General features: G+C 40.6%; 1 protein-coding gene across 3 annotated transcripts in view; it reads left to right on the top strand.

Annotated features, from left to right (window-relative positions):
- Positions 1-15,794, top strand: part of wdr25 (WD repeat domain 25) — a 65,502-nt gene that overhangs the window by 5,496 nt on the left and 44,212 nt on the right. For all 3 annotated transcript variants that reach the window (XM_033642717.2, XM_033642718.2, XM_033642719.2), the window contains exons 3-4: positions 3,982-4,129; positions 15,043-15,173. In XM_033642717.2, coding sequence (XP_033498608.1) covers positions 3,982-4,129; positions 15,043-15,173 — 279 coding nt within the window. The remainder of the gene's footprint in view (positions 1-3,981; positions 4,130-15,042; positions 15,174-15,794) is intronic.

Below are 15,794 nucleotides of genomic sequence, written 5' to 3'. Positions count from 1 at the left end.
AGTCTAATTGTGAATCTGGAACTAGGACCCGTTTACAGTTTTGCCTGAATAGTAATTTGAGCAATTATTCAGTTATCGGAATAGTCGCACAGAGGCGCCGTAGTAACCTAGTTGACCTATGTTGCACGCCAGAGTCCAACTTTTCTGTTAAGTAACTTGTGTAGTATATGTTATAGTACAAAAACAACAAAACACTTCAGGGTGTCCTGGTGTAGAAGATTAAAGGTACATATGTGAAAATGCTGCTCTGTTTATGTGGTGTTGTTCATTTTCTTGTATTGTTGCGGCTTGTCATAAATCGCTGCTTACTTATCGACACACTGCACAGCTATATCGATTATGTCTTTCAGCACAATCGCACTTTGACTACAGCTATTCTTTTCTATTCTGTTTGGCTGAAGACAGAGTGGAGGGAACACTATGAAGTCTTAACACTTTCCCTCTTTGTGTTTCTTCACCCTTCAGGCCTCCGCCTTCTCTCCCTCCATCCTGTCTGTCACTTTCCTCAGAGGCACCGCCAGACTATCATTATTCCAGCCTGTTTGCAGCCCTTGTCACCATGGCTACGGCAGGTGTAAGGCAGCAGTTTTAAGTTGATAACACGAATACCAATTTAGTTTTAATTACCGAGAGTCATTTAGGAAGCAGATTACCCCAATGAGTCATCTGCAAGGATCCGCTCTGCGTGTCTGTTAAGTGGCCGGTGAAATTAAAGGGGATGCAAATAAACAAGCGCTCATTTTTACCCATGCCTGGGTCTCACATTGTACGGGATTATTTGCAATTGTGTGCGCATTGAATGGTGCTGTTATGGCGAATATCATTAATGCTGCCATTCATTAGAGCAGCAACATGCCACTTTGTCAGACTTGTTATGTAAAAGTCTGTGTTTAGTTGAATATTTTATAGCTTTTAGATGCTATCATGAGTTGTTGTCTAACAGATGTTCATGCTACCTTGAGGTGGCAGTGTTTCCCTGAGCCTAAAATCACAGGGAAGTGGCAGTGGAAATATTCCTAATAGTTTCCTTACTCCAATATTTAGCTTTTTGCAATTAAAAGTGTGACTTTATGTCTCTCTGTCACTTTTTTTCTTGCCCTGAAGGCATCTCTAGCATTCTGTTTGTTAAAATACTGTCAGCTGGATTGATATGTCAGCCCCCCCTCCTCCACGTCCATCTCTCTTCCCCTCCATCTGTCTCCTGCGGGAGCTGCGGTACAGAACTTCTCAATGTGTTTCTCGTGCTGCATGGAGAATTCAGCTTTAATAATGAAACACAGGGAGATTCAGAGAGGGATCTGCGGCACCCCACAGATCTTCAAAGTTCCTCCGCAGCCCTGGCGATGCCGGGAAGCAAAAAATACTTCATCATTAGTGTAAAATACCTCGCAAGGCACCAGACCAGACCACCCACTAGATTTCAGGCTGGTCCTCAGGGAGAGGCTTTTGTCTTTTGACACGCCTGACAGAAAATCCTCCTTTTATTTTCATTGGGAAATCAGATAAAAAGCGCATCACAATATTGACCAGCCTGTTTGCCAAGTGATCTTTTTGAAGCACGGTGCAGAAACACCACAACAATGACTAAAGACAAAATAAACAATAGAACAATATGGCAGATTAACACCTCATTCATAAATCAATGTCTGTTTTTTTAGGCTTCTTTTTGCACTTTATTCTCACCATGATGTAACAATCATGCTAGTGAGGTGTTAGCGCAGTCATGGCAGTCACAACTAACAGAAGGCAGCTTTTCGCTTTTCTCTTCCTCTTCTCTCTATAATCAGAGAAACCTTTAACAACACAAAACCATTAACGTCATTACACTACACAGGGAATTGATTTACAGGCACACTCAAAGGTAATTAGTTTGATTAATTCATTACGAAGGTTGTCTTTGCTTTTAAATCCAGCAAATAAGCCTGATTTGTGTACTTATTATGCCAATTTATCCAGCAGCATAATACTGAGTAATTTAATTTTGTTCCATTACAATAGAATTTAGGGGAGGAAGGCTTAGATTACATCTTTCCCAGCTTTGAAAACAGACATTCACCAATTCTCACTCACACAGGAACCGTTTTCATTGCTGGAGGACACACTGAATGCAACATCTGCAAAGGCATGGCAGAAAAATTTCACTTTGTTTCCTTATTTTTGTTCGAGAGAGCAGTGGCCAAGAAAACAGACCTGGACTTTTTCCGCTCTCAGTAAACTGCCTTGAAATGGTGTCCATAGCATGCAGGTGCTTTCCTGTTGTCTGTTTGAAGGAACACACAGTGTGTCAGTACCCCCGATGCCTTTTCTCTGTCACACTGCATGTTTTCTTATGTGGTGTTTGTTCGAGGTGTAAAGGATACAGGGGTCAGCGTCAACTTTTAGCCTGTTAGCACACTGACAGTACATTTTTTTCTGTCGCATCTTCTCTCCAGTATAATGGAACTAGATGGCACTCAGCTTGTAAATACACTTCAAAAACTGAACAGCAATATCACTTTCCAGAAATCATGACCCAGTTACTCACGATTATCCACAGACCTTGTTGGAGCAGTTTCATGTAAGAACTACTTTCTTTCTACTGATCTACACCCACCAACCGAATCACTGCGCAGAAGGAAACGTGCATCTACTCGTAGCTCACCTAGTACCACTGAGCTTGCTAATGTTACAGCCTGGCCGAGGAGGACGCCCTTAAAGGGGAACTATACTCATTTTCAAAATTCATACATGTTATTTCTGTGGTCTAAGACAGTCCAAAAATATTAGTAAACCTCGACAACTGTCACAAATCCAAAAACTGGAGCGATAAAACTCAAATTTGTGATGTCATTAAGTAGAAAGTCTGGAGCTGCTACACTGACAGTTAATTGGGAAAGATGTTCTAGATGACACTTAGAGCACCGAGGGGAATGATCTGAGTATGTGGGTACATTTTCTGTTTCAGAACTGACAACACAAGGTGCCCACTAGCTCACCTAGTAGAGCAGGTGCCCCATGTGCAAAGGCTGTGTCCTTGCCGCAGTGGACTCAATTCAAGCCCATGGCCCCTTGCTGCATGCCCCCCCCCCCTCCCCCCTTCATGCTATATCTGTCCTCTCACAGAAAAGCAAAAAGCCCTAAGAAATGTCTTCAAAAAAGAACTGACAACACTACAATAGAACAAAGCTCATTTGGATATTTAAAAAAAAATGGAAACAATCATTCTGTGGGTCACTGTCCATTGAGCAGCTCCAGATGTTATACCTTGAGACGCTTGAGACTTATGTCTCTGGCTTCTGGCTTTAAGAGAGTAGCTCATGTTCACAAGTATTGACTGAACTTTCCTAAGCCATGGAAGTAACATACTGGAAATTTTAATATAGACGGTGTTCCCCATTAATGTTAATATCTCACACTGTCACAAGCACAAACCAAGCAAAAGAATAGATGCACGCTTCCTTCTGTGCAGTAATACAGATGGTGCATCATGTTTAGTCGAAAGAAAATAGTCCTTCATGAAACTGTTCAAGGTCCGTGGATTATCTTGAGTAAGCAGGTCATGACTTCTGAAGAGACATTGCTGTTGAGTTTTTTATTTTGAATTGAATTGAATTGAATTAATTTTTTGGTACTTTGAGCACCACAAGCCGAGTGTCGTCTAGTTTCATTATATTTTAGAGACGGCAGACATCTCTACAGCCGATATCTCCAGTACTTGACAACTCACACCAAAACAATTCTAGATTGATAAACAGCACTACAGGTAAGAGGGAAGATATGTATTTTTGATTTTGGGGTGAACCATCCCTTTAAACTCATTAATCACTTCCTGTCAGCTCAGGTTGTTCTAAAGCATATTCTGTGTACATCTTGTAATAGAGCTACAAAGGCTGTCTTCCAGAACGGTTTGAGCTTGTGCACAGGCAGTACGAAATAACTTTGCTGCTGCAGTCTAGGTGTGTTTTCAGCTTTGGCTTGATGCAGTGTGCCCGTGTGTGGCAGGTGTGGGATGGAGCAGAGAGCGGGCGATGCCTGAGGGTTTACACCTGCCATTCGGGAGCTGTGCGTGATGCCTGTTGGACCCCCTGCGGGCGACACCTCCTCACTGGCTCCTTTGACAACATGGCTGTGATCACAGACGTAGAGACAGGTGAGAGGCAACACTTCTTTCTGTAGGTCTGATGAACACAGTGTCACATAACAAACCGTTGTGAAGTCGCCTGCAACTCAACATTGGATACAGTATTGCGTGTGTCAACAGGCCTGGGACACTGAACTAGAAAGACTGTGGTGTACCTTTATATTTTCCCTAAAATACTGAGGAAGTTACAGTCAAACAGCGTTATATTTACTTAACTGGAATTCAGTTTTTGCTCCAAGCATATTGTTGGTGTTGGGCAAAACAAAACATCTCAGTGATTTTACTCCTTGCAAATTTAGTCTGTTTTGTCTACTTCAAAGTTAAAGTTAGTAGTTAGAAATGTATGTGTGGAGTCACTTAAAATTGCCTCAGGCCCCAAAACCTGTTATAAAATCATTGTGTAAATTGCAAAGCTGCTTCTCTCTTTTTCTCTCTGCAGTCGTGACACATTTTAGGGACAACCTTCAAAATCCACATTTCTGGAGCAAATACATTTGCCTGATATCAGACAGATTTTTTTTGACTTGTTACAATCTGTGTCCATCTTCAGTTTGACATTGCTTCCACTCTAATCCATTTCCGTTGGGAATGGGGATTCTATTTTCCCCAACCAATCACTAGAGACCAATGTATCACCTCAAATCTTACATCATTTTAAGTCCACACTGATGCACAGCCATGCCAACATACTGGTTTTGCTGGAATTTAAAAGGACAGGTTCCCCTCAAAATCAAAAAATACATGTTTTTCCTCTTACATGTGTTGCTATTTATTAATCTAGATTGTTTTATCAATCTAGAATTTTTTGATTGTTTTAAATGTCTGCCTTCTCCCCAGTATAATAGAACTAGGTAGCACTCAGCTTGTGGTTCTATAAGCGCCAAAAATACATTTTAAAAACACAACAGCAATGTCTCTTTCCAGAAATCATGTTCTGGTAGGAGCTAAACGTATCACCGCGCAGAAGGAAGCGTGCATCTACTCATGGACGAGAAGCTCCTGCTTGTGACAGTGTAAAGTGGGATTTAGACGTCTGCCTCGAAATGATGCCATAACTACAGCTAAGGCTCTGTGTCGACGTGGAGCCTGTGCTGTTGTCTGACGTGCACCTCCCCAGAAATTTAACTACATGTCGTAGCGACGCAGACCTTTTCCCTCAGTGGAAGTGAAGCTCTCATTAACTTTGATCTCACAGGTAAGAAACAATAAATTGTGAAGACAATAAAGCCTCCACATGAGTAGAGGAAATCTCTGCTATTCGCTAGGCTAATTTATACAGTGTAAAATGCCATAGGCTTGTACTAATAACGTTAACATGTTATATTTGTTTGGAAAACGTGTTTAGTATAAGACAGTTGTTTTGTCAGTGAACTTTGTGAGTTGTAATGGAGCTGAATTAGGTAACATTACCTTTGGTAAATGTTGCTGTTGTCCCTGGCTTCATATGAGTAGAGGAAAAGTCCACTAGCCGCTAAGCTAATTTATACAATATTAAATGCCATAAGCTTGTACTAAATACTTTAGCATGTCGTATTTTAGGGGAAAATGTGTCCAGTAAAAGACAAGTGATTTGGCTGTGAAGCCGATTTGTGTACTTGTGCTTGAAATTGTCACTATTAAGTCATGTTTAATGTATGTTTAATTTGTGTTTTGAATCAACTAAACTTTACAGCACTTCACACAGAAACTTCCGCCACCAACTAGTGTTTTGGAGGTGTAGACTCTCCATAGAGCTGACACACATGTATAAATCCAGCTTTAGATGTAAACATTAATGGTGTCATTCTTAGGTGAGCTAAGTGGTGCTAGGTGAGCTAGCAGCAGATGCATGCCTCCTTCTGTGCAGTCATACGGTTGATGGATGTAGTTCGGTAGAAAGAAAATGGTTCCTACGTGAAACTGCTCACAACAAGGTCTACGGATTATCTTGAGTAACTGGGTCACGATTTCTGGAAAGAGACATTGCTGTTGAGTTTTTCAAGTTTATTTTTTGGTGAGTGCCATTTGTTCTATTATATTCGAGAGAAGGCAGACATCTCTATGGCTGACATCTCCTACACTCAGCAACTCACACCAAAACAATTTAGATTGATGAATAGCACTACAGGTAAGAGGACGAATACGTATTCTTGATTTGGTGGTAAAATGTCCCTTTACGCAGTTAGGTAGTTAGTATCCCAAAATCCTTTAAAGGTCATTTCATCATAATGTATAATGAGAAACTATGCACATTTGTAATTATTATTTTCATTATTTACACTTAGCAGTGACCTCCACTGCATCGTTCACTATAAAGTGAAAAACTTTAATGACGCTACGTCTCATTTAGGGAGGAGGTCGATCGTCTCAATTAAGTTCTGTGGAGGCTACACGTCCACTTTAATGGAGATGGTCCCTAAAATGGGACACCACTCTCTCTGTCTGTCTTTTTCTCTGTATCCCACACACAGGGAAAAAAAAGAAAGAAGGTGACTTTTACAACTAATCAATAATTTGGATTGCTTTCTGCTGAAGCGTACATTTAACAAGCATGGCAGAAAAAATGAAAACCAATCTAACAAGCAATCTACGACAGAGAGGCTGTTTATTTAGGTCTCTCTTTAACTTGAAACAGTTCATGAATTGAAAGTTAGTTCATTGAAAAACAGTTTCTGCTTAAATGTAACGGATTAAAGAGTCACCAAAAATGATTCCTCTTGTTTCTCCGTTCTGTCCATTTACAAAAATTCAATATGGCTGATTGTTCATACATGTAGGAAAATACTTCAAAGAGGCCTAACTGAATGAGTCAACGTACAATAGACATTGTTTTAAAGCCCCTGTGGCATCTGCATCTCTAGGGTCGACACGTTGCTGTGATGACTTGCTGTCGTTTGCACTTCCCCTCTCAGCACGTCTGTCAATACCGCCAATAAGGCCTACGGATAATAGCTTGGCCAGCCCATTAAACACACAGGCAGCTCCAGGAAGGGGATCAATAATGGATACATCACCACAGGAGCAGCCACCATGACCTTACACTGGAACGTCACAAACCACAACCATAAATAGACCAATATTTTGGTCTTATACTTTGGGAGCCACTGGTGCCTTGCTCAGCACTGTAGGATGTCTTGGTGGAGTCATGCTAGCAGCTTTGAAGTCACCCCCCCCCCCACCCCCCCAACCCACACACACACACACACACACACACACACACACACACACACACACACATCAGTCCTGTACCAAATCTCTCTATTTTTTTAATGATATTTTATCCTCCTTTTTATTTTCTTACTGATATTATTATTTGTTTAGAAATTCAATAAATCGTATTGTTACTGAGGATGAGGTTCTGCAGGTCGGATGTGTGCTGGCACTGCACAGCAGTAAGCATTCCTACGGTAGTGCGAGATGAAGGAAATTTAATTCTGTTGCATATTAATAGGGGAGTTGGGGATTCCTGCCCAGTTTCTTCATAATTGTAGTGCAATTTATTGTGCTATAGCGAAGACCTCGGCACTGACACTTTAAAACCAATCATATTCAAGCAGTTAAAAGAACATAGAGGCCAAGCTGCATAATGTGCCTCATAATAATTTAAATACAGGCTGACATAACTGCGTCTGACATAACCATCACAACATGGTAAGCTATAGCTCCAGAGGATTACACATATGACATACTCACAACAGGGCTGCACCGAGGTGCTGGCATCATTATGACAGTGCTGTTTGAAAAATTAATGAGGCTCCCAACATTCATGCAGCATATGTGTTAACACTAGATCTACCAAGAGTGATGGGACACTGAGGGAGCTGAGTGTTTGCCACATCAGGCTGTAATCAGGACGAATTTGATGCCGAGCCTCTCAACTCTAACAAGGAAGGCAGCTGGGCCCATTCTGTTCAATTGAGCTCCCTTTGGAGATGTCTCCAGGCCCTTTAATGATCAGTGAGAGTCTTACGGGACATCTGACCCCATATTTCACCACATGTACCCAACCAAATGCTGCACCAATTGGTATGTTTAAAGAGAAATGGAATTATAAAGGAGCCTCTGCATTCAGCATGGCGTGTGGGCCCATTTTGCTCGGCCGTCTTTGCAGTTGTTCCTGTGTCCAATTTAATTTGTAGAATCTTATATCCACTCCCAGTGGGCCGCAGGCAGGCTGTCACAGCTGAATAGCAAAAGTAGAGGGAGAGGAGGATATAGAGAAGGAGCAGGTTAAGAGGCATAATGCAGAAAGAGGAGAGGAAGATTGTGAGAGAAAGAAACCAAGAGAGGCAGAATAAATTCAGAGAAAGAGAAACAGCGAGAGCAGGAGTTGGGGAGTGGAATAAATGAATTTCATCTGGAGGGCATTAGTGTGAAGTGGCAGCTGTTGTCCAGCGCTTTCACGGCTGTCCTTGGAAAAGCTGATTGGCAGAGGCTGGCGCAGAAAACTATGCCCGTATACCCACAGGCTGCCACAGGTTGACGTGTCAGTTGGTGCATGTGTATGCAGAACTTGAGTCTTCTGTCCAGATCCCTTCAGGCGCTGGCAGACAGGAGATTGTCCTTGCCTTCCAAAAAACCAATAATACACAAAGATAGTGCCAGTACTGGAGTGGGCTTGTGCGTGGCCCCGCCACCTCTCTTTGGCTTTGCAGAATCAGATTTTGATGAATGTAGCTAAAGGCTTCAACAATAGTTCAGCTGTAAGATGGAGTTTCACAGCATTGCAATGCATTACTTTTTTCAAAAAATGAACTACAAGATACATGTGTCAGAAGTGCAAGGGCAAAATAATGAGTCACACTGAGGGTTTGATACTGGGGGTCATCCCACAGAGAGAAGTTTGTTTTAAAAAATATCAGTATGAGCCAACCATGCAATCCATGTGACCAAGTGCTCTTTCCTTTTCTCAACAAAATTCACATCTTGTTTCATAAAAGAAATCAGCATTTGTACCAGATTTTTATCATTTTCACCCAAGGCTTCTGGCTCAATGTTTTGATGTTAGACAAATTTTGCTGTAGTTACTTCAAGTATTATTTGTTAAAATAACACATAACAGTTATTGTGCTATGAAAAGCCTTTTTAACTTGCAGGAACTAAGCAAAAATATACTTATGACTGCAAAAAATGTAATGTTCTGAACAGTAGGTGTAAGCTATTTTCTGAACATTCTACCTATTTCACAGTGAAACATCAGTATTTTGGGATTCTTTATCTCCAAAACATACCCTTTGTTAATTTGATCATAACCAGGGCTGGTTATCGGTACTTAATGCCTTCAAGGTATCAGCAGAAATAACCCAGTACCAAGCAATATTGAAACTTCTCCAGTCAAACAATGCCTGCATTTGATCCTTTTTGTACCCAGATCTAGACAGCTGTTGTTTTTTGATTTAACGTGACATGTGGTTGGCCAATTTTGCAGCAGCTACAGCTAGGGGTGGACAATAAGGCCCTAAAATAATATCACAATATTTCAGGGTGTTTTTGCAACAATGATATTCTTGACGATATGAGAAGTTAGTAAAAAAGAAAAAAAATATATTAATTTAAGAAAATAGAATTGCAACAAAATAAGTGATATAGTTTAACAGTTTGCCTTCAGATATTCAGTAAAACTCTCATTTCTTTAGGTTGTGAACAACAACAGTAACTCAGAGTGAGATTCAGATTCTGTATATAATATTATAGTTCAACAAAATAAAATCTACCACAAATTACACATTTAAACAGCTCCCAAATACAGAAAATGTCCCCTGGGATCTATATATATATATATAAATCAACAGGTGATTTCCTTCTTTTAGTAAAATCCTAAATGACTGAGTTGGGTTTTTTTTTTTCCACCTGGACCTTTATGCTCTGCCATTTCTCCTCTAATCATCACGCTGTAACCTGTGACAGGCTGCTATGATACCACAACTATCGCACGTTCACATATATGTAGTTTTTTGCTGCTGAATGAGTTCCCTCTGAGCGGTAACTCCCTAAAAGAGTCTGAGAAGTCCGGGGCTATTCATAAAACATCCAGGACGCCACAGTTTATTCCACACTACTGAAGCTGCTCCTCTTTTTGGAACCACCGCGGAGTCGGTAATAATTTCACTTTTAGCCATGCTTGTTGTTCCTGTGGGTAACAGTATGACATCAATATCGAATGAGTTGAAATATTCTAAGTATCATGATATGAATTTTCCATATGATATTAAAAATTATACCAGCATTATCATAAACGAGATGACGTGGCACACCCCTAGCTACAACTCATACAGTCTGTGGTTTGGTGAAGTCGAGCATGGTGTGTTTGATGGAGTTGGCAGTTCAGTGTGTCGAGATGCCACCAAAACGTTTGAAAGTTTGCTGGTGGCGTTTTACGCAACTGAGTGCTTCCATGCACATCATGGGTATGGAATGAAGTAGGAAAAAAAAGGTATCAGATAAAGAACTCTACTGGTGTCAGTATTGCTTTAAGGGCAGTGGTATTTTTTTACTGGTATTATAATTTTTTAAATGATACGAGACTAACCTAAGAGTTTTAATTGATATCTGTTTCCTATAAAGTTTTAAATAATAATGGCATCATGACTTTTTAAAATTTGGTTTGTCTGTTTGTATTTCCTGAGGTATTTTTCATTTCACCTCTTTGATACCTCTGTCACATGTATAGGGAGGTAACCAGTGGCTGTATAAACACAGGAAGCACTGCACCTCAGGAGACAATGCATGCAGTAGCACACACACACACAGGAACATTTAATTCAAATGCCACCAGCAAGCATACGTGCACATTGACCTACTTTGATAGCTTCATGTTACAGCGGTAACCTGCTGAGGCTGACACAGGTTTTACATCATTTGCATTCTGCAGTGACTGTGGCATTTATAAGTCACTTGAACAGTACACGTGTAATAAAAGTGAAGACATTGCTATATTTTAATACATTCTTTGTATGCTCCTGTGATGATATGATTCAAAAGCCTGCGACATGAAGTATCTGTGCATTTGGTGTTTTGAAGTTACATCATACTTGATTTATTTTTACTTTTCGAGGGCCCCATCTCCCTGTCCCCTCCAGCAATTATGCCTCATACCCTTATTGCGAATGTCTACAGTATTAAGTATAATTTGAAACACTTGTGTCATCAGCAACCCTTGATGGGGAAACAAGAGTGATAACTGGTGCCCACTTGTGCTTCCACGAATATCCAAGTATGCAGACGTACTCTCTTTTTATGCTGAGTTATTATTGTGAGGGTGCTAACTGAACACTTGATCACAGAAACAGATCAGACCTTAATTATCAAGGTAAAGCTGCAACACTACAATGCATAAACACCTCCTAAATATAGCCGGAGGTTAGTCAGTGTTTCAGACTAGTTAAAGATATGCCTTATTAAGCCTGTTTCCAAAATATTTTTGGACGTGGCTTGTCAAAACCAAATAATGTGCTCCTAACCTTTGCTTATGCAGTGACAGCACCCTGCTTTGGTGGATCCGATAATGAGGCAGAATATCCATTTCATCCCAGCTTCCCTCTGCTCTAAGGGGCTCATCCCAATCATCCCTAATGTCCTCTGCACTGTAGTCATCCACTGTGTGTGTCAGCTCTACAGCGTGATCACAGTTCTTCCAAGACTACAAAGTAAACTATCGTGAGTGGAGGGACGGATCACTGCAGACTTCTCTTATCTCCCCTCTCAAGCAAGCCAATTAATCTTGCTTAATTAAAACATGACGAAGCCCTATTTATTATGAGGAGAATGTTGATTTCTCATCGTCTTGCCAAACACGAGTTTTAAATCTCGATGACAGATCTTCTCCATATCGCTACGGGTAAGCCAATTAAGCAGGAAGTGTGAGCCCGACGAAATTGCCTGTTAAAACTTTGGATCAATGCAATCGAATTTGGGAGCGTGCTAGTCCGCCGTTAAGTGAAAGAAGGTCCATTTTTGCTGCAGTTTATTAGCTGTGGCTCATTCCCCCTTCTATAAAAGGCTTGGTAAGAACTTCCCAGAACAAGTATGTAATGAAGTGCATTTTTTTTGTTGTGGGCTAAGACTGTTTTCGATGGGGTCTTTGTTGTTTGTTCGATGAATTAATGAGCAGCCGTCGAACCCCCGAGGTGTTCTACTTTGCATAGCCTTTGACAGAGCTGCTGGCTCATAGTCTGGCTCGGCTCCTCGCGTAGCCCTCTTCATCGTTTTCCCAGGAAACTAATTTTTTGGTCGCACCCTGTCAGGCTTAATTATATTTAAGCCCCTCAGTGTTTTTGTTTTGTTTTTAAGTATTGACATTTTTTAATTGATTTTAGATAAAGCCGCCTCTAGCCAAAACTGTTTTTTCCTTATTCTGGTTTCTCTTCTGTACATTAGAATGTCTTTGTTAGTTTAGATTATCATTTCGTCTGGAGCGGTGTTTAAATCAGGCTGCTGTCTAGAAATATCACCGACACACGCTAGCAAACGTGATGCAACCCCACACGCTACAGCTGTGCAGTCTTTGGTCAGTCGCATCACCCACTGTCATTAAAACGAGTTAGAGACAGACAGTTGAGTCGCTGAAGTGTTCTGGGGCATCCAATGACAAAAATAGTCTCACTTCATCACAAGCAACTGTCTGTGGTTTATGTGAAGCTTTTTTTAGTGGCAGAAAGACATGTGATCAAAACCTGATGGATGTAGCGTGTAAACAAGCTCACGCCCTGCCTCTGACCCGGAGCGATCACAGAGAGCTTCTCATCCTTTTACTTTAACATCGTTCCTTCATGAATTTTAGAAGGTACTCTGATCTGGGAGCACTATCTTTGGCAGCGGCTTACAGCATGATTTACTGTACCTTTTATCAGCAAGCTTGTTTTAGAATCACTCTGTTTATAAGCTGAGGTGAAGGCACAATTTGATTACACACACGTTTACTGCACGGGAATCTAATGGGTGCTTTGCAAAGGAGGTTTGGATCCTCACAGTGCGCTCAGTTAATAAACCAAATAGAAGCTTCAGCTAATTTTACACCTCAAAGAAGATGTAGTTAAAATTTATGTTGTTTTTAGTTTAGTCTTGACAGCTGAGATAAAGACAAAATGTGTAATTGAGCTTTTCATGTGTCATAAACTGAAGTTTATCTTAATTCATTCCTTTAATAATCTGAACCTTTTTATTCTTTTTGAATGTACACAGAATGTACTTTCTTCTCTCCGCACTGAACACATCAAAGAAGCTTAACAACTTACAAACTCATTCATGTAGAGTATATTGGCTTGTTCAGACAGATGTGTGTAGCAGCAGCAGGAGTGATACTCCTCGCGGCAGAGATTAAACAGTAATAAGGTGATTGCTTTGGCAGCCCCGGCGACTAAGGGAAATGTTGGGGCCCAGAGAGAACAGAAACCAGCCAGGGGTCAGAGTTGAGCTGGAAACGAGTTCCTCAGAGCTGAGTAGGCAAAATGCTCTGGTGCAAGCACTGCATACACTCACATATACACAGCATCAGGATGCTGAGCCGAGAAGCATCACTGTTTCCATACTACCTGTATCACAAATGAAAAAGGTGTTTTCATTCATGTCCAAGTCTTAAATGGTCAGAATGTCAACATAGTATTGTTTCAAGGATCTTAGAAGATAAAAAATAAAAAATATCTGCCCCCAACTAAGAATTTTCCTAGTCAACCAATAGTCGTCATTTAGGGCCATTAGGTGTGAGAAAGAGTAGTATCAGTAACATTGTTAACACTGTAAAAACCGTACTAATGAACCTTCATTAATATAGGTCTATATTTTATCTACAAATTCACGTCACACACTGAGCGAGCCGCCTGTTAATGACGCTGTCGGCAAAGCAGTAATGATTGTGCTAAGTGGCTAACGGGCATGTAGCTACTTCCATGTTTCAGATGATACATCATGTTTGTAGTCGACCAATGAAGAGGAGTTTACATATCACCTTGGGTTCGTCCTTCACCTTCTCAAAATGATCCCACACTTTGGATTTCCTGCCCGACATGTTATTAACTAGCCTGTGGAATAACCGCAGGTACCAGCCCTGGAAATTGTGACTCCTGTCTGACTGCTGAGCGTGGCCACTACCTGTGTCTTTCCTTTCAAATTAAATTCCCACATGGTCCAGTCATATACTGTAGGTTTCGATTTATTTTGACGAGGTGCAGCTCCTAATAGAGTTTCACGTTGTTGTTTTTTTTCCTGTAACTAAGCGACCAATAAAATCTTGCCAACTAATGATTTTTCTGGTTGACCAACCTGTAGTCATGGCAGCTAGTGATGGCAACAGAAAACAAATGCGCACAGGAAAACGTGTAAGGCAAAGCCGAATTTTATGTTGGACTAGAATGTATTTATTCATATTACTTAATTAGTTACTTTGTTATCAATTAATCTGCAGACTATTTTCTAGTTTGAGTAGTCATTTTGTCTGTAAAATGTCAGAAAAAAGCACCCATTATAATTTCCTTGAGTCCAAGTCAACATCTTGGAATGTTTTGTTTTGCCCTGCTTACAGTGAAATCCGTAAAAGAGTAAGTTTACTGTCATATCTGGCAAAAGAAAGCATAAATCCTCGTACAAATATTTGCCTCGAGAAAGGACTAAAATGATTATTTGGTTTTCAAAATAGTTGCAGAATAATTTTCTATCAATTGAAAATGATTAATTGTTGACTAACCATTGCTGCCTTATTTTTGGAGGTCATTAGAAAATATTTAGAATAAAAGTAAGATATTGTTAGGAAAAATAAATCAGGATAAAAAGTAACAGCATTTAGTGTATGACTGCAAGACAAATTGCTGTTATCATAAGAATATAATGTATGAAACACTTTGTTGCTTTTGTCGTGCTTCAGTTGTTTGATGTGTCATCCAGGAGTTAAATACTACAAAAGATGATTGATCTTGTTCTTTCCCCTCTTTCTTATTTCCTCTGCTCTGCAGGGCAGCAGCTAGTGAAATTGGACAACCAGTTCAAAGTGATGTGTGTGGTTCTGCATCCCAGCAACCCAGAGGTATTCCTGTGTGGAGGTTACAGCTCAGTGGTCAAGGCCTGGGACTCTCGCAGCTGCAAGGTCAAACTCATTAACCACTCTACAGTAGATTTGTCATTTTTATTGACTCTGGTTCACAGACTGTTGTTTGATCTTATAAATCAAAGGCAGGTACGCTCCCCACCCCCTCCTGCACACTCGCAGTGAAACACTAGTACAACAATAACCCAAGCTTTATTTCACTAAGAGGATAATGTTGCTGCATGCATAGAGGTAACACTGCAGGTTATCGTGCTAATTGTTGAAAGCAAATTTTAATTTCATCTGGGACTCATGAATTGTTCCCGTGAAGCTACAACCTCGTATTGCTATTAAGCTTAATGGACTGTTTTATATGATAATCCTATTCACCTCCTTCAAATCTGAATGCTCACATGTCATTTTTCCCCACGGCTAACTGAATCATTTCCCTGCAGGGTTTTAGATTTAATACAGCGGGGATTGTCTCTGCCAGTAGGTGTCAATGTGAGTTGCAGAGTGAGTGTAGAACAGTCCTCAGCAAATAGGTTGTTAATGCTGTAGCTTCCTGGCTTCCTGTCTGTCTTAGCTCTGGGCTGTGTTCATCTTGCTTTGGGGTGAAATCACCACATTAGATGAAAGGGCCAAGACCCGCAGGCACAACATTAAACCATTAGTGTGACG

Source organism: Epinephelus lanceolatus, chromosome 15 (genome assembly GCF_041903045.1).
Source record: "Epinephelus lanceolatus isolate andai-2023 chromosome 15, ASM4190304v1, whole genome shotgun sequence".
NCBI lineage: Eukaryota > Metazoa > Chordata > Actinopteri > Perciformes > Serranidae > Epinephelus > Epinephelus lanceolatus.
Note: the sequence above shows the minus strand (reverse complement) of the source record. Positions and strands in the feature narration are given on the sequence as shown.